The sequence below is a fragment of the Trachypithecus francoisi genome, unplaced genomic scaffold, assembly GCF_009764315.1.
Source record: "Trachypithecus francoisi isolate TF-2019V2 unplaced genomic scaffold, Tfra_2.0 Lachesis_group14, whole genome shotgun sequence".
Lineage (NCBI taxonomy): Eukaryota > Metazoa > Chordata > Mammalia > Primates > Cercopithecidae > Trachypithecus > Trachypithecus francoisi.
Window position 1 is genome coordinate 46,679,560 of NW_022681459.1, and position 18,420 is coordinate 46,697,979.

The following is an 18,420-nucleotide window of genomic DNA, read 5'->3' on the forward strand; positions in this document are numbered from 1 at the left end:
AAGGCGGAAGTATGTCACGGTGCTTTAAGGCTTCCTAGAAATCCGAGAAGTAAACAGATTCAACCCAAGGTGGAGTGTCACTAACTCGCAGAAACTCTGGGCTCATTTTCTGGGCAAAGGCCTGGCACAGGCACAGGCACAGCAAATCCCATCAAAAGCCATGACCCCAAGCCCAGGTTAAGGCGTTAGCAATCTAGGGAGTCGTATTTCAATTGTGGAAAAGGTACAGGATATCTATGAGCCCTTTTATGAGTGTAGGATTTAGTTTAACAGCCACAGATAGCATTTTCTGGACAATGCTGTAGAGAGAAATTAGGCCAGTTGAGAAGAGTTTAATCAGAATTATCTTCTTTTCTTTTTTTGAGACGGAGTCTTGCTGCTCTGTCGCCCAGGCTGGATTGCAGTGGTGCCATCTCAGCTCACTGCAACCTCCTCCTCCAGGGTTCACATCATTCTCCTGCCTCAGTCTCCTGAGTAGCTGGGATTACAGGTACGTGCCATCACGCCTGGCTACTTTTTGTACTTCTGGTAGAGATGGGGTTTCATCATGTTGGTGAGGCTGGTCTCCAACTCCTGACCTTGTGATCTGCCTGCCTAGACCTCCCAGAGTGTTGGGACTACAGCTGTGAGCCTCCGTGCCTGGCCTATCTTCATTCTATTCCATATATCAACTGCTTTTGTTAACCCATCAGAGCTCTGCCCTTCAGCTTTCTGTGCATATTGGTGGGGGAACAGGTGCTTAGAGCTATTTCTGTGGTCAATGTGCATGTTTAGGGCAGCAGAGAAATCAGCTTGATTCCTTCCACCTGTGACTGACCCTGTATTAAGCAGTGAGACTGATAAGCCTCATTGGCTTCACTTTAAGAATGGCAGGACACTGGCTTTGGCTGCAGTAGTCTTTTGGGCCTCAGGAAGTCATGCAGGTGTTCCAGAAGGGGCACAGCACAAAAGCTAACTCGGGCAGAGCCTGATTATCCACACAATTCCCTACACCAAGGCTTGGCAAACAAGGCATGGCCTCTCCAGTCAAATCCAGCCTGCCATTTCTTTGTGTAAATAAAGTTTTATTAGAACAGGCACAGTGTTCATTTATGTGTCTTCTATGGATGTTTTTGCATTGTGAGGGCAGAGCTGAGTAACTTGTAATAGACCATATGGCCCACAAAGCCTAAAATCTTTTACAGGAAGTTTGCAGACCCCACCCTAGATGAGAAGATGGTGCATCAGAGCATAGTCTGCATTGGAGCAGGACATACAAAAGGGGCAGGATTTCAGTCATTTGGGGGTGTTTTTTAGACTTAGGGGCCAGTTAGGATTTCTGGCTTGGGTAGCACAGCCAGTGATACAGTTAACTGATAGTAAATGCAGACAGTACATTTTTGGGAAGAAGGAAGGACTAAAAAGAGTTTTGCTTTAGATTTGTTTAGTTTGCAGTCTCTGAAACCTCTGGTTTAGGTGCCTGGAAAGCAAGGAGGGAAATGCAGACTTGGAGCTCCCTCCTCTGTTCTCATCGAATTTTGTACAATCAGCTATCAAAACTACTACTTCCCACTGCTAGTTGGTAGGCTTCAATTCTGAGGGCAGAAGTTACATCTTACTGACTTTTTGGTTATTATTCCCTCTGCTCGAACCCCAGGACTCAAAAGGGGCCTTGGCACAGGGCAGGCAGATATCTGTTATAGGTAAAAAGGAGCGATTTTCAGAGTCAGTTTCCATCAGGGAAAGTTACTTGGGGGCACAGCTGTGGCTCCTACCTCTAAGGAGCTCCCAAACTCTTTGGGACACAAAACATACAGAGATCTAAAGATGACATCTATTAACCAAGGCATAGTATATATGAGTCATATGAGGGGTGTGCTGCAGAGGGAGTCATTCCAAGTTAAGGCCTCCTACAGGAAGTGCCACTTGACGCCAAAGCTTTGAAGAATGGGTAGGGGACAGAAGGCAGTCATCTCAATGATCTTCCAGGAAGAGAGAATGAGAATTCTCTTAGCAATTTACCCCGTCCTTTGAACAGAGAGCACACCAAACCCAAGCCACAGAAAGACACCTGGTAAATAAGTGATGTTTTCTTTCTTTTTTTTTTTTTAGACAGTCTTGCTGTGTTGCCCAGGCTGGAGTGCAGTGGCACGATCTTGGCTCACTGCAACCTCTGCCTCCCGGGTTCAAGCGATTCTCTTGCCTCAGCCTCCCAAGCAGGTGGGACTACAGGTGTCTGCCACCATGCCTGGCTGTTTTTTGTATTTTTAGTAGAGATGGGGTTTCACTATATTGGCAAGGCTGGTCTTGAACTCCTGACCTCATGGTCCACCAGCCTCATCCTCCCAAAGTGCTGGGATTACAGGCGTGAGCCACCACGCCCAGCTGATAAGTGATATTTTCAAAGGCTCCCCACATGGGTTCCCCCAGAGTGGAGGGCACAGGTTTACACGAGCTCAATTTTTTCAAATCAGTCTTTCTAGCATAACAGAACTGACAAGAGATGAGAGTCCTGAAGACACAGTCTGGGTACAATGAGAAGAGCCCAGAATGGACGAAGCATTCTTCTTTCCTATAGGGACAAATTTTAGTTCACGATTTAAGTCAACAGAAGAGAAAATATAAATGCCTGAGGAAGTCATGAAGCAGTGATTCCTCCTAAGAGGCTGTAACCCTCACTTGGGAGCGTACGTGATCTTGAGGGAGTGGGGGAAGTAAAAATGAGTCCTAAAGTATTTTTAAAACAATAGATGCTTTCCAGTGGAGGCCCTTTTGGATGGAAGAAAGGGATGGTCACCAAAGCATCAGATGTCTCAGCTGCTGAGTACTGCATTCAATATTTAGCCTGGCCTTGGAACTTCTGTGAGAGGCAGTTTTAGAAGAGCTGCAATCTCTACTTTCCCAGGGCAATCCAGCTGAAGAACCAGTTCTGGAGAGACCTGCTGCTGCTTAACGTTTCCAAATCAGAAAACATAACCCCAAGTGACACTGGCAGGGTTCCTGGGAAGCGCTCCAGGTTGGCAGGAGATGCTCCAAGCTCAGCGGGACAACTTTTAACCTATTGTCCAGCACTCCCTCTCCCTCCCAATCATGCAAAGTCCCAAATCCTAACATTGGCAGTAAGTCTAACTTGAAAACATTCCCTCTGTATCCACAGAACTCCACCTCGCAACATTCTATGGCTCTCACATGAGAGCTGAGGGTCTAAGAACAAAGAACATTCTCCTTCCAAATGAGCAAGAACAGGAAATCCCACACGCTGCCCTTGTCAACTAAGCTGCTGAGAGGAAAGGTACAAAACAAATGTTAACAAATGTCTCTTATTTCCTGAGAAGATTTGTGGAGGTTGGGCTGTAACACTTTTCAATTTAGCAAGTTGAAGAGGGGACAGAAAGTTAAACTTTAAAAGCCAGGTGTTAGGTCCACAAGGACAAAAGATCCAAGTGATTTTAGATCAATTAGGAGGCCGTTTGGTAGATGAATGAAACAGGAGGGAAGAATCGCCCCACTGTGCTACAGGGCACAGTGTCTCAAGTGACCCTGACCGCCTTACAGCTGAGCATCACGGCCTCCATTGAGAGAGGAGTCCAAGACTCAGCCAGGAACCAGGGGGGCCCGGGTGTGCCTGACCCCACATTGCCCAAGGACTGGCACCCTAGACTTCTTGGGTCCCAGCTGCCAGGCTGCCTTGGCGACTTCTGCTTTGTCATCTATACAATGAGGATGGTGTCTAAGATCTCTCTCAACCAACTCTCTACTCTTAATCACACTGCCTTGTAATTTACCTGTCCACATGTCTGTCTCCCACGCTGGAATGTACACTGCTTTTATTCATCTTGGCAGAGAGAACCGAGTGCTCACTGTATCCGTGCTCGGATGGCCAAGTGCATGAATGATAGTGTCACCGTAAACGCAAACACAATGTCTGAAACACAACACTAAGAAACTTACCTCAGAAAACAAACCAGTAAGATATCCCAACATATGACACTATATATTAAATCCAACCATAGAGCCGGCTACCTCTCCTTATGTTCAGCAGTTCTACAAAGTGAGCCAGAACCACAAGAATATGGTTGTGACACGCACAAAAAAGTAGACTGGAAAGGACTAAATCCTAAAAGGAGAGGTAAAAGGTGACCCTGCACCAAAAAGACCTAATCTTCAAATAATCAGAATCAAATGGCAAAATCCTTACTAAGTGCTTTAAAAATACAATGGGTTTTCCCTGTTTTCCCCTTGAAAAACAGTTTCTGAAAACTGCTGAGACTAATAACATGTAATCCTTTAGTTTACTGCTTAGCTTTTAAAGACAGAAAATTACTTAAGAAACCAAACGTAACCACTTAGTGTGGCACAGGTACATTTCAAGAATAAGAATTTGCAATGAAAACAAAACAATTTTCCCAGAGTGGCAGTGCTGCCAATGACAGAGTTCTCGAGAAACAGAGTAGTGGTCTGAGGTGTTCCGAACCAGTGGCTCAGGGAAACAACCACTCAAGCACACAAGTGGCATTTTGTGATCAAATTTATTTTTCGTTTAAATTTCATTTACTTTGTTTTACTGTAATTTACACAAGAGACTGCCAAGTAAACTAGGTATTTTACATTCACCACACATCCCCTCAAATCTCCACAGTTGTTAGAAAAACATTAAAATCCACGCGCCGGGCTCTCATTTCCATGTGTGCCTAAGCTCCCAATGATACTACAGATGCCAGCGAGAGTTAAGTTCATTAAAAGGAGAGGGCTAGACTCTTTATTTCACAAAATTAGCAATAATCTTCCTCGCACCAAACACTTTGCAGACAATGATTACGCTCTGACAAAACCTATCTTACAACAGTGCCCAGAGAGTAAACATCGGTCTTTATCCTGAGTACACAAAGGATGTATGAAATGTGGGTTTTGTTGCTGAGGATAACAGGGTATTGCAACGCAGTAGTGATCCTAAACATCCTTCCTTGTCTGATTCACTGAAATCACTCCAGTGGGGGAGGGATGCAGGACATGTGGGAAAACAAGGAGCAGGCAGGACAGGACTGTCAGCAAATCAGATTACTAATGTGATTTGACTGCAGGGGTTGGCGTGTTTTAGGAGGGACAGGAGGTTAAAAAAGACAGTTTGTGACCTGAAGGCTTCAACAATATAATTCTATTCAAGCTTCCAGGACTGACAGGGGAAAAACTGGATTCAGACAGAGAAAGCTGATAAAAATCTTACCTAGCTATTGTTCCTTCCTTTAAAAAAAAAAAAAAAGTGGCAGCCCGTTCTGACCAGCATTCTCATGATGCCTATTCAGGATCTGTTCTGATGACGTCCTACTTGAGAGCACATCCCATAGTCGGAGGTCCACCAGCCTCTTGGCGGGGCCTCCTCACCGCGCACAGGCCAGACTCACACTGCACCTTAAATTGTTCCTATCTCAAAGTCACCATCTCCCACTTGAAGTGTGTTTCCACAAGAAGAGCAAAATGTCATCACTAACTATATCCTATCATGTGAGCTGAGGAATCTAGACCATTTGCAGTTTCCAAGCTGTAGTTACAGACTGTCATCTTCAAAACAAGACTCCGTGAAGTGCTATACTTTCAGCTTTTCTACACAGCCTACAATCCTATTAAGACTAATTTCTCCATCAATATGTTTGCCTAACAGGAGCCTGAAAATTGTCTAGTGTTTATTATAAATCAGAAACCGTCATCTCCATTTTTGCTAGGTTTGATGTAGAAAAATATTTGAAATTTAAAATATAAAAATCCAATAAAAACCAGAATTTTTTTCTAAGGATTTTTCCCTCAGGGCAAACAAGTAAAAACTGGCCTGTAACTTTGCTCCTTACCTTTTACTGTCAAATTTGGCTACAAGATAATGACCATCCAGAAATAAATAGTTATAAATATATTCAGAGTTTACACCCCAGATTCCCTGGAATACCAAAAAATTTTGAAGAAATTTTCTGTGGGAGTCTACTGCTTATGGGACTAAAATAAAAATTTATAAGAAACTGACTTAAAAGAAGAGAAAAATAATAAAAGGCTATATATATTGGTCCACAACTTGACATTTATGAAACATACCAGCTAGTATTACATTGCAGTCAATTTGTCCATTAACGGTATTACTCTGATAATTATTAAAATCTGTTCCAGGTATATATATTGAAAATATTTTCTTTTGCATTCTTGCTGAAGATAGGTACAGTACTTTGGAGAAATTGTACTAATCCCTTCAGTATGTCTGTATGTACATATATACACAAATGTGTGTATTTGGATCTGTAGCTCTACATGCGCTTTATATACAGCTACAGACATATGCACACATACATATATACACACGTGGTGGAGAACCTGTGCTTGTGTGTGTATCATCACAAGCACACATCTGGGAAACGTCAACACTGCAAGATACTGGTCAGATTCTTCTTCACTCATCACTGGCTGCGCTTGTTCCCCTCACTTGACCTTGATTACGTAACTGTAAGAAAAGTGAAAGACAGTGCAAAATGTGTTAAAATAGACACAGAAAATGTTAGACAGCAGCTTGTCACACACACTTTCCAAAAAAAAAAATTTCTCAATGTATCAAAACTTTTGGTAGAAAATGTACCCCTACTACTGCATCTTACAATTTTCATCTGTTTAAAAAGATTTTGGTCTTACCAAATAAGACCACAATATATTCTCATCAGAGGGGAAAATAAAGTCGAGGCAGAAATAAATCACAAAAACTTAGGAGAGTTTAACAAAAGTAACAATAACTTATTATTATTATTTTTTAAATGAACATAGAATTTTAAAGTGTTTTGGGGGTATCTTGGAAGAGTTACTTCATTCTTATTTGGCACAACTAGCTTTTCTCACAACTGAACACTTCATTCATCCCAATGTTCAAAAATTAAAAGAACGAGTAGCTCATGTGGGGCAGCAAAGAACCACAGTGGAGGGAGGGGAGTGTTACATCTCGTTCTTTTTCTAATAAACATCATAGTTCAATATAAACAAATGATACAGCATACTGTCGATCTTTGTTTACTCACACTGGTTTCAATTTGTGAGGGAGATTTTGATTTTTTTTTTTTTTTTTTTTTGCATCTCTGGGAAAATTTGTTATATGGGCATATAATGTTTGAAAGAAATAAGACCACAAAAAACTAGCCGGACGAGGTGGTGGGCGCCTGTAGTCCCAGCTACTTGGGAGGCTGAGGCAGGAGAATGGCATGAACCCGGGAGGCGGAGTTTGCAGTGAGCCGAGATCCGGCCACTGCACTCCAGCCTGGGCGACAGAGCAAGACTCCGCCTCAAAAAAAAAAAAAGACCACAGAAATGAACTAAAGTGCATTTACGCAGAGTACAGCTAACTGTAATAACTGAAGACGAAATATCAAGGAAGACTTGCTGGTGCACAGAAAATATTGCAGCCAAAATAAATTATTGAGGTTGGCTCGTATGGTATGGGACAGAGAATCTTTATTTGATCTCAAGTGATTTTACATATTTCCTTACTAACCACAAATGGTTCTACAAAGAACCAGGTCAATTAACTCGGTATTGAAAAATCAGCTAGCTTCTAGGACAACGTGCTACATGATGAGTAAGAGCACCTGGCGGCTGGGTTCTAACCCATAACACTAAAAACTAACCCAGGATTACTAAATTCAACCTGGTCCACAGGTAAAATTTTTAAAGACTATATAATAAATGTTCACTATTAATTTCTAAAATATTTATCTTCTAACTTCTAAAAATAAAACCACATTTAACACTTAGAGCTTTTGCTCAGCAAGTTAACTGCCCATCAGCAAAAAGGTACAGGTTTTGAAACATCTTTTTACCCAGGTCTTCACTTACACAGTTTGATATTGTCTCTGACCCTACAGGGGACTCATCTAGACATCAGCAGCCGACGTGCCTCGAACGGAACCCCTCTTACGCATCTAAACGTAAAATAAAATTGTGAGCTGCTGAAATCAGACTCTAAATAGGGGTTAGTAAGCAAGGGAAGAAAAAAGATCTAGAAGAAATTATGAAGTGACGGCTGACTGTTTATAACCATATCCACGTTAAGAATGATGTTCTGAGGCCCCTCAAATAACTTTGGCTTAAAGATATTCTTGCAAAAGGCTTTTCTTAGCACAAACAAAGGTTTATCTATCCTTAAATGTAAAAAACAAAAGCCTGCAGGCTGATAAAAAATTATGAAAAACAGCCAATGGGTAAATAAATTGTTTGCCAATATGTGAGAAAATGGCCCAAAGGTCTGGTCCACATTTGTATAGTCCCTAGGCCAGACAAGGAAGCCATGAGGGTGTGGGCCTCACCTCTCTGCTGCTTCTGAGAACAGGGTCTCTCAGCGGAGTCCTTTAAAGGAAGTTTACTGAAAGGAGGGAGAGTGAAAGGAAGAAAAGGCAAGCACAGAAACAATGTATGGCAAACCATGAAGGGCACACAGATGTATTAGAAAGGACAGGCATTCATAACAATAGCCACCAGACAAGCGACACAACTCAATGAGAAAACAAAAAACCAAATGAACAGAAAACAAACAAATGAAATAAATGCATTAAAACTCAACACATCCTCACCCCCACCCCTGTACCAGAAGTGCCAGTTAAGAACAAACAGGTAAAACGCTAACCTAAAGTTCTCCTTCAGACGCTGAGCCTCAACCCCAGGGCAGTTCCCTGCAGATCATAGGCAGGGGCATTCCTCGTGTGCCTAACCTCTCAAGATACTAGTTCTCTCCAGGGCCAAAACCCATTTGAAAGAAATCCAATTTTTAAAATATTTGCGAATTAAGAGTATTATAACGTCATTAAAATCTATCATCAGGTGTCGGGGGTCAGGACCTCAAGGAAAAAGAAATTCCTGCGTGGTAAAGAGGACTCTAAAATGAGATGCCTCTTCAAGAGGCAGGTGCTTTCTGGGTAGGCATTCTTGGCCTGCAGGCTTGATGCTGCCCAGATTCTGAGGATGCTTTCACAAAGCCACTGTTAGGACTCAAAGTAGCAGCATCTTGATTCTGTGATGTGGAATCAAGCACTCCCCAATGACCTACAGCAAAATAACTTAAATGGGATTCAACGTTAAGATGCAGCACTTAATGGTGAAATTTGTCTTAAAATGTTTTTGAGATAGTTGACAAAGCAATTGCTATGTACCCTCACTGTGAAGCAATGATAGATTTTCTACTAGCTTTATGAGGGGGTTAATCAGTTTCAGCAATGTGGGTATAAGAATGGTGACACTGTCTAAGGAACTGGGCTTTTACTTCTCTATCTTACACCTTCTTCATGAGTGCAATTTCCAGCTCACAAATAACGGATCTTCATGGAGCAGCAGCTGCACCTGCAGGCCCACTGCCATAGTTGAGAGCAAGAGTCACCAGCTCCACAGCGGAGGGTCACAGCGTGTTGATGCTGGGACCATTCTGTGTTCAGGTATCGTGCGGCTGAGAACTTGTTAGGGAAGCAAGAGCACTTCCCTGGGGGGAAGAAATCTCAGTCAAGTTCTGTCCAAGGGGTCCAGAGATAGGCAGGAGTCAGAGTCCAAACCAGATAGGGCTATATTTATTACCTGGTCATTGGTAACTACTCTTCCCCATGTGACACACAGTTCTTCAGCATAACAATTAAAAACTGAGAGAAGGGCTCTCTCCCAAGGCTTTGAGCTGCTGGTAAATCCTTGTTGAAAATGCCAGCGCTACATCATGGGCTTAGTGTGGATGGGTGTCTCTTGCTGCTTCTGTTTCATGTTCAGTGGACACCCACCAGCAGCTTGGAAGGGCTGAAGGCAGAGCTGGCAGGTATTCCTGGAGACTTGGGCACTTGGAGGGAGTGAAACCAGACAAGGCAAATGGACTAAAACTGGATAGGGTATCGAGGGCCAGCGGGGTGCTTGTTATAATCAGAAAAAGGCAACTGACTCTTGAAAAAGGGAACACAGAAGTGGGAGAGAGGGCTGGAAAGAAAGGTAGGAAGTGCCCATGACCTGCTGTTGCCTATTTAAATGTTTTGCTTGTGGCTAGAATAAAAATAAGGAAGTGAGGGGGGTATCTTCTGCTCTTGCCATTTCATCACCCTATTCCCTATATCCAGAATTCAGAGCTCTAATATTAGTATAAGAAATTGGAGTCAAAGAGGCTTCTGCTGGCTAGTCTAGAAACCAAACCTTAATTTATAAAATATGTTCCAAATTTCAAACAATCAAAATTTTTTGGAACAAAATCCATTCATAAGTTGGAGTCTGCCTATAGTTTACTTTATGTATAAGATAAGGTTAAAATATTTTATTGCCTTATAAAGAAAATATGTCCTAGTCCTCTCAGAAGGTTTATATAAAACTAATTAGAAGCAGATCTGCTGTAATCACCAAAAGTAAGCAACTTTAAACAGATTCTTTACAATGCTATGTGCCAGAAAAATAGGTTTCCTTTTGTGCCAAAGAATCTGATTTGCTGCCATTCTCCTGTGATTAAATGGAGTTTCTGCCTCACACGCAGGCGTCTGTCAAATGCTCACACCTGCAGGGCTTCCAAAACTGGGCCTGTTGGCAGGACTTGAGATGACCACATGGAAACCACTAGCAGGCCCTGGACATTCCTTGGGTTCGTTTCACCCATGGGGCCTTACTGCCGACTGGAGACAAACATGGCCCAGGGCAAAAACAAAACCAGACACATGCAAGAGGAAGCCAGGGAAGCATCCATCCCGACAAGAGAGAAGACGCCCACTGGCTGCCGGCCCTGCCCACTAGTGGTGGGGAGCAGCTGGGATGGGCTGTAACACTGAACTGTGGCATGCTGACCTCTTGCCCAAGGATCACCTGAATCTGCCTAAAGCTTAGGAAGAAATAAAGATTCACTGCTAGTTGGGAGAAGCAGAGGAGGCAATTCCTCTAGCCTTACCTTTTCTACAAAAAAAGCGAACTAGGACTTATCGTGTTAACATTTGTAAACTTGCTGTGATACAAACTGAGCCAAAAGCAACTTAGTCTGGCAAAGTGTCTAAAAGGCACCAGCATAGAGAACTAGAGTTAGTGTGTAAGAAAGAATACAGAAGCATTAGATATTTAACAGGTAACAAATTCTAGACTGAGAAAACTCTAGTCTACCTTCACGCAATCTGCTCAACAAGAGAGAGATCAGAATATGTGAAGGAATAGCAGTGTCTAAGAAACTCCATTTTGATGAGAATAAGTAGAATAGGGAATGGCTTTTAATAACACTCTTCCTAATTCTAGCTCTGTATTTATCAAGCATGTATACAGTTTTAGAAAAGGGAAAATTAGAGAATTGCCATAGAACAGCCAGTCTTACTGTTTCTAGTTCTTTCTGAGTCTCGTCTTCCATTCTCCTAATGTCTTCCATTGTGAGATCGATCCACTTGTCAATCCAACAAAAAAGCTGGCGATGGAAGTTTGTAAATATCCGTTTTTCTTGCTTTTAAAGCAAAGAAAAAAAGTAGCATAAGATGACAAAAACCTAAGATTAATGATACATTAACTGTACATGTTCCAATTAACCCATGAAATTTACATATTTGGTTCAAAAAGACTACTCTGTAGATTTGTGGAAATCATAATTCCATTTTATTATCATTGTGTACAGCAAAATTTAAAAAAAAAGAACCTTTCCCTGTGAAATGGAAAACAATCTCCCAGGCAAAGGTGTCATGATCTAGTAGAAACTAAAAAAAAGTGGTGTGTATGACCTAATCCAACACATTCCTGCTGGGCCTGATTTATTTTTACCTTTTTCTAAATGTCAATGAGCAAAGGTCAACTAGATTTCTTCTGCTATAAAACTATATATTGTCATTCTTAACATCCACTATGAAGTGGAATACAATAATGCATTGAAAGAAAAGAGTCCTGGGTTCTTTTATTAAATTAAGAATCATTACAAACTCGCCCTTAATTTTTCTACACAACACGTTGCTGCCACTATTACAAACATATTTAAAAACCATGTATATAATGTGGTTTCAATTGCGGGATTATTTAAGTTTTATTCAACTTTCCCAAAAAGAGAGAAAACTGCATGGAACAGTACTTCTGGACAATCTTCAACTTAAAAATATTTTTCCATGAATAGAAAGGACTTTATCAATTACATGTGTGACTTCCATTTTTCAGAACTGGACTGTTAATCTATGATTATGATCCAAGAGGAAGGAAGAATACCAATATTTACAGAATGCCTACTGTGGGCCAGCTGCAAGCAGGCCCATGAATAATCAAAGTTTCCAGCACTTTGAGATCCTTGTCTTATAAAATATTACAGCAGTTATAGTTTAAAAATAGAAAAGTTATGATGAAACAGACACAACTAATAGTGGAGATCTGAGATATAATGAGGGTTTCTTTATAATAATAACAGAATAAATATTCACCCTCCAGGAAAAGTAAATACCAAGGAAATATTTCAACATTCCTAGGTAGTAACAACCGTGTGCATTTATAAAATTCCAATTCTCCCCTCCTCCTAGATCTAACTGCCCATGTTACTTTCACTTTAATAAAGAAGACATAAAAAAGAAACAAGTAGAATTTGGATCATCAGATTGTATACCTTAGTTCAGAGTGTGCCTATTTTCACTAAGGACCTAAAGAAGACATCCCTCCCGTGACAGCACAAGGCACACATATATATTCTGAGAGATATGGAGGGTAGGGGGAAGGGTCCAGCTGAGCTGGGGCAGAGGAGCCCTTCAGCAGGCTGGGCTCGCTCTCTCCCTCCAGCCAGGATCAGAACACCAGGTCCTCTTGGGGACGTGCTGTGTGGGGAAAAGGGTTCTCTACAGAAGTGCTGGGCAAATCATAAGGTAAGCACTTTGAATAAAAAGCTGCTGTGCTTGTCCCCAAAGAAAGTCCCTTAAAACCCCTGCTGCCATCTGTCTTTGCTGCTTCGAGGTATAAAGAAGGGCTAAAATGAATTATGTAGGGACAATAATTTTCATATCATAAAGGAGGGAAAAAAAGTAACAATAGAGAAGATATCCCATTAATAGCTAGCTCCGATCTTACCCTAAATCTAATCACCACGTTTTCAGCATATTTTTACCTTCTGAATGAAGTTTTCTACTTTGCTTTGCAGTCCCCACCACTTGAATTTGATGGTCACCAGCTTATAGGCACACATCTGGGGACAGTCAGGGCTGTTTGCCAGCTCCTTCTAGATGAGAAAAATTGAAAAGGAGAAATTGTGACTTAAATATTTATGTTTTCATTAAAATTGACTGTTGTGTAACGACATCACAGACATACATGAAGAAAATTACAATCTCATGTGTTTAATTCAGATATTTGAAAACTTGAAATCATTTTAGCAAAAGCCGCAGTATTCCCCTGCTGTAAACCCTCCTTCCACAGACCAAGTTACTTCCTAGCTCTAAAGTTTAATAGGTATGTTGCTCTGCCTCAAATTACACTATTCAGATTTCATATTAAATACCAAATTCTATTCACATCAAATCAATAGTGAGCCTTTAATACGTAAGGGTTCTCATAACACCATTACCACACTCCCACTGGATGTGGTGAGGCACAATAAAAAATGACAAGGAAATTCAGCTTTCTCCTGTATCTTCAGATATTCGCAAGTGGACCTGTACTGTTTATTAAATGAGGTATTTTCAATAGAAGGGAGATTCGAAAAGTGACGCTACAGCAAAAATGATCTGTAATTACCGAATATTTGGAGGTAAATCCTATACATACAGACTTCAATTTCCACAAATGACTACACCTCACAGTTTAAATGGTGTAGTCAGGAATCAAATCAAGACTTGTTCTGGTAAACAAAGGAAAATAAACTGTTTTTTTTTAAAGAGCCAAGAGAGGCGGGGCACAGTGGTTCATGCCTATAATCTCAGAGCTTTGGGAGGCCGAGGTGGGAGGATCACCTGAGGCCAGGAGTTGGAGACCAGCCTGGGTAAGATAGCAAGATCCTATTTCTAAAAAAAAAAAAAAATAGGCCGGGCACAGTGGCTCACACCTGCAATCCCAGCACTTTGGGAGGCAAAGGTGGGCAGATCACTTGAGGTCAGGAGTTCGAGACCAGCCTGGCCAACATGGTGAAACCCCATCTCTACTAAAAAATACACAAATTTGCTGGGCGTGGTGGCGGGAGCCTGTAATCCCAGCTACTAGAGAGGCAGAGACAGGAGAATCACTTGAACCCAGGAGGCAGAGGTTGCAGTGAGCTGAGGTCACATCATCGCCCTCCAGCCTGGGTGACAGAGCAAGACTCTGTCTCAAAAAATAATAATAAAAATAAATAAATAAATAAACTGGAGTGAGAGGTGGGGGCACTGCAACCCATGTTATTATTGATGATTTCTGTGAGTCTTACTGAGGCTTTGCCTTACTTAGTGAGTTCAATATACTAGCACGTTTATTTTCAGGAGTGAGTGAGTGGGGGTGGACCAGGAGCTTGCAGCATACATCAGTGACTTAAATACACAGGTCCACTTCCAAGGTGATGTGCGCAGAAGACCAAAATACTCCTGAGCTGACCCAGAAAAGCCTGGAACAGGTTCATAGCAGTGAGCCCTCAGGGCTCAGTCTACTGCAGAAGGCACATACCAAAGCACCACAGAGAGCAGAGGCAGACTGCAAGTATGGTCTGGGGAAAAGAGCCATTCTGTAAACCTGAAGCCCCAGTGTTGGTGTGCTTACAAGATGATTTAAAAAAAAAAAAGGTGACATCATCTTAGGACTGTTGTGCGGTTGTGGGAACTAGGTAAGGCAGTTTATGTTCCATGCTTAGTAGGTGAGACTGAAAGGCTTAATACACATTAGTTCTCTCTTTCCATTGTTCTTTAATAAGTGCTGTATTGACCACTTTTGAATCTGCAAGACAGTTTTTTTTTTTTTTTTTTTTTGAGGTGGAGTCTCGCTCTGTCGCCCAGGCTGGAGTGCAGTGGCCGGATCTCAGCTCACTGCAAGCTCCGCCTCCCGGGTTTACACCATTCTCCTGCCTCAGCCTCCCGAGTAGCTGGGACCACAGGCGCCCGCCACCTCACCCGGCTAGTTTTTGTATTTTTAGTAGAGACGGGGTTTCACCGTGTTAGCCAGGATGGTCTCGATCTCCTGACCTTGTGATCCGCCCGTCTCGGCCTCCCAAAGTGCTGGGATTACAGGCTTGAGCCACCGCGCCCGGCCCTGCAAGACAGTTTTAAACAAATTGCCTCATAAGAGAAGAAAGTCAGTGCAACACGACGGGGACCCCTTTTATAAAAACTAAATTACTGAGTCAAAGGCCAAAGCAGCCTCTCCCACGGGCTCTTCCCTCTTCACCGCTGTCCTTGTCTTCACATGGTGGTGCCCAGACATCACTGATCAGTCCCACTGGGTGCCACCACCATTGCTTGTCAGCTTCAACTTACCAGCTTCAACTCATCCCACTTTCAAAAAGCTGTGTGTGAGCAAAGATTATTTCTCAAATCGGCCACATACATTCAAAAAATGATTAATTTCCAGGTCTTATTCTAAACCTCAAGATTATTTTTCCTTTATGTGATTGAAACACCAGACCACATTTTTTTCTCCAAATTATATACCATGGCGCAGTTTTAAGTTAATTCTAGGGATATGCTATATAAAAAATTCTATCCTGGTATTACTAATGTGACTGAATGTTCTATAGAGTCCTTCATGATTGATCAACTTTTCTCAAGACATTTGTTCTGTAGTAACATTTCATCTTCTGAAGAATAACCTGATACATGGGCTAAATCAATGAGGTAGCACCAGTAAGCAATTAAATAAAAATATTATAGCAAACTGTCCTCTTGCAGGTGAGCTCTGTTAACAAAATATCTTGGCTAGCTTAGCTCTATTTTTCCATGACTTTTCCCCCATAAAACAGAGTACCAATGTGAAAATTCAGGATGTATGTGTATGTGTATACTTTAGTAATATAATATAATTCAGCAAGTATTATGTGGCACCATTTACCCTTTACTCTGTGCTAGGTGCTGTCAGGGGACATAAATGTAGCTCGTAGAGAAGAGGATAATTACGTAAATAATGCTGCCCTTGGTGTCAATATTCTCTCCCAGGAAACACCCTCGTGTTGTGGATGCTGGCTTGGGCTAAAATCAAATATTTACATACTACTCCCCTTGCTCTGCAGGCCCCTGGCACTTAAGCTGGGCTCCTGGATGAAGAAGCGTCAACGAGCCTTCCATAAGACAGAGCTAGCTTCTAAGTGCCCTGCTTTATTGAAATGACAACAGAGTTGGTCTTCCACAGATCATTTGACCAATAAACAACGAGCCAATGCTGAAGTACTTTCTAATCCAATGAATGTCACTGAAAATCCTCATATGCAATACAATTTGGGTTATGCAGAATACGACACTTAATTGTGAGATACAGCTGCCAAACAGTAGCACTAGGAGTTAAGGGGACTTGGGTTGCAAGGTAACTTCCTGTTTAACACAGGGCAGGATCATTAACCTCTCTCTAGGCCTCGTTTCTCCATCTGTAACAGGAAAACTAGACTCTATCAGAGCTTTTCATTCTCCACTGAGGAAAAACTAAAAGCAGGGGTGAGTGAACTAAGGTTCTTGAGGGCCAGGATTGGTCTAGGGCTGTACGTGGTAAACATTACACATCCTCGACATCCAATGGCTTGTCCTAAAACTTCCTATAATTTTGTGTTTTATTCTATAATGTGCCTGGGCTTCAGAAAATATTCCCCAGCCTGCCACCCACCCACCGTGAATTTCCTCTATGACTGAGTACCCCACCAAACCACTGATGAACTCTAAGATACTTTCCAGATTGAACATTAGAAGGTCCTATTAATTATGAGCTGCTGAAAGCTTTCTTCTACAACTTCAAATCATTGGACACCTTGTACTAAATGAAAATCTTGGGTGTACCTAGAACACTGACGCTTCAGAATTCTCCAGCAATTTTATAAAAAAGTGGGATGAAGCATGGTTCTGGTTCTAATTAAAGGACTAAGCTAACTGTAATATACAAATGCCTATACTAAACTTGAGCTCCAAGAACAGAGTACACATACATGACTTCAACAATTAACCAAGTTTATTTCTCACATTCTTTCTAGTGACTCTGGCAAGCTGTGCAAATCAATTAATACTGGTAATTCATAAAGTAACATTGGTCTATAAAATTCATTTTAGAAACTATAAGCCATGGGACAAAAAGGAACCAGTTCCCTAAGCTATCTTTTCAGATCTAAAATGTATATTCAGTCCCAATCTGATTTTTGTTTTCCATCCAATTTACAAGTAATTATTTTTTAAAAAACCCTTCAGAGAAGAACATGCACCCAACTAAAAAACAACTAAACAGCTTGTTGCCTAAAAACATAAATATTACCAGATGAAAGTAGAGAGCACACAAGCTACACACATTTTTTTCAATCATTATTATTATTAATGTATACAAGATATCTAAAAGTTCTCATACAATTCTCAAAATGATTTGTGGGAGTCATCTGTTAAATGTGAGCTATGGTTTTTAAAAGTACTGATTAAGTTAAGAATATGGCTTTGAAAGTCTCCATACTTATGATGACACAGAAAATAGTGAAAATGTCCGAATGTCATACAGTAACCTAAAAGAATCCTTTTGGTATCATCTCCCTGGAGTGAAATCTGACACTAGGTAATAAAAAGTCTTTTTTTTTTTTTTGAGACGGAGTCCTGCTCTGTCGCCCAGGCTGGAGTGTAGTGGCTGGATCTCAGCTCACTGCAAGCTCCGCCTCCCGGGTTTACGCCATTCTTCTGCCTCAGCCTCCCAAGCAGCTGGGACCACAGGCACCCGCCACCTCGCCCGGCTAGTTTTTTGTATTTTTTAGTAGAGACGGGGTTTCACCGTGTTAGCCAGGATGGTCTCGATCTCCTGACCTCGAGATCCGCCCGTCTCGGCCTCCCAAAGTGCTGGGATTACAGGCTTGAGCCACCGCGCCCGGCCTAATAAAAAGTCTTAAAAGCGGTTCATATCCTACCCTGTACCCTTTAACCTGGTAATTCCACTTTCAGAAATATATCCTATTAATCAAGTAAAGAAATAATACCACAGATTTATCTGGTAACAGCAAAAATCTGGACTTATAATTATTAACTTAAATATCCACTACAGGAGAGGGGTGAAATACTTCACAGGCCTTCCATACAATGGGCTATTATGCATACAGCCATTAAAAAACATTTTTTTTTCCAGCGTTGTGGTGGTTCACACCTGTAATCCCAGCACTTTGCGAGGCCGAGGCAGGTGGATCATCTGAGGTCAGGAGTTAGAAATCAGCCTGGCCAACATGGTGAAACCCCGTCTCTACTAAAAATACAAAAATTAGCTGGTTGTGGTGCCTGTAATCCCAGTTACTGGGGAGGCAGGAGAATCATTTGCACCCAGGAGGTGGAGGTTGCAGTGAGCTGAGTTCGTGCCATTGCACTC

General features: G+C 41.7%; 1 protein-coding gene across 4 annotated transcripts in view; it reads right to left on the minus strand.

Annotated features, from left to right (window-relative positions):
- Positions 1–4,489: 4,489 nt before the first annotated feature.
- The window catches only part of PITPNB (phosphatidylinositol transfer protein beta), a 68,581-nt gene continuing 54,650 nt past the window's right edge, over positions 4,490–18,420 (minus strand). For 2 of the 4 annotated variants that reach the window (XM_033233095.1, XM_033233093.1), the window contains exons 9-12: positions 13,046–13,156; positions 11,300–11,422; positions 7,834–7,919; positions 4,490–6,460 (exon numbers count right to left, since the gene is read on the minus strand). In XM_033233095.1, coding sequence (XP_033088986.1) covers positions 7,872–7,919; positions 11,300–11,422; positions 13,046–13,156 — 282 coding nt within the window. In that variant the 3' untranslated portion in view covers positions 4,490–6,460; positions 7,834–7,871. The remainder of the gene's footprint in view (positions 6,461–7,833; positions 7,920–11,299; positions 11,423–13,045; positions 13,157–18,420) is intronic. The other 2 variants (XM_033233094.1, XM_033233092.1) reach the window with 1 other exon arrangement.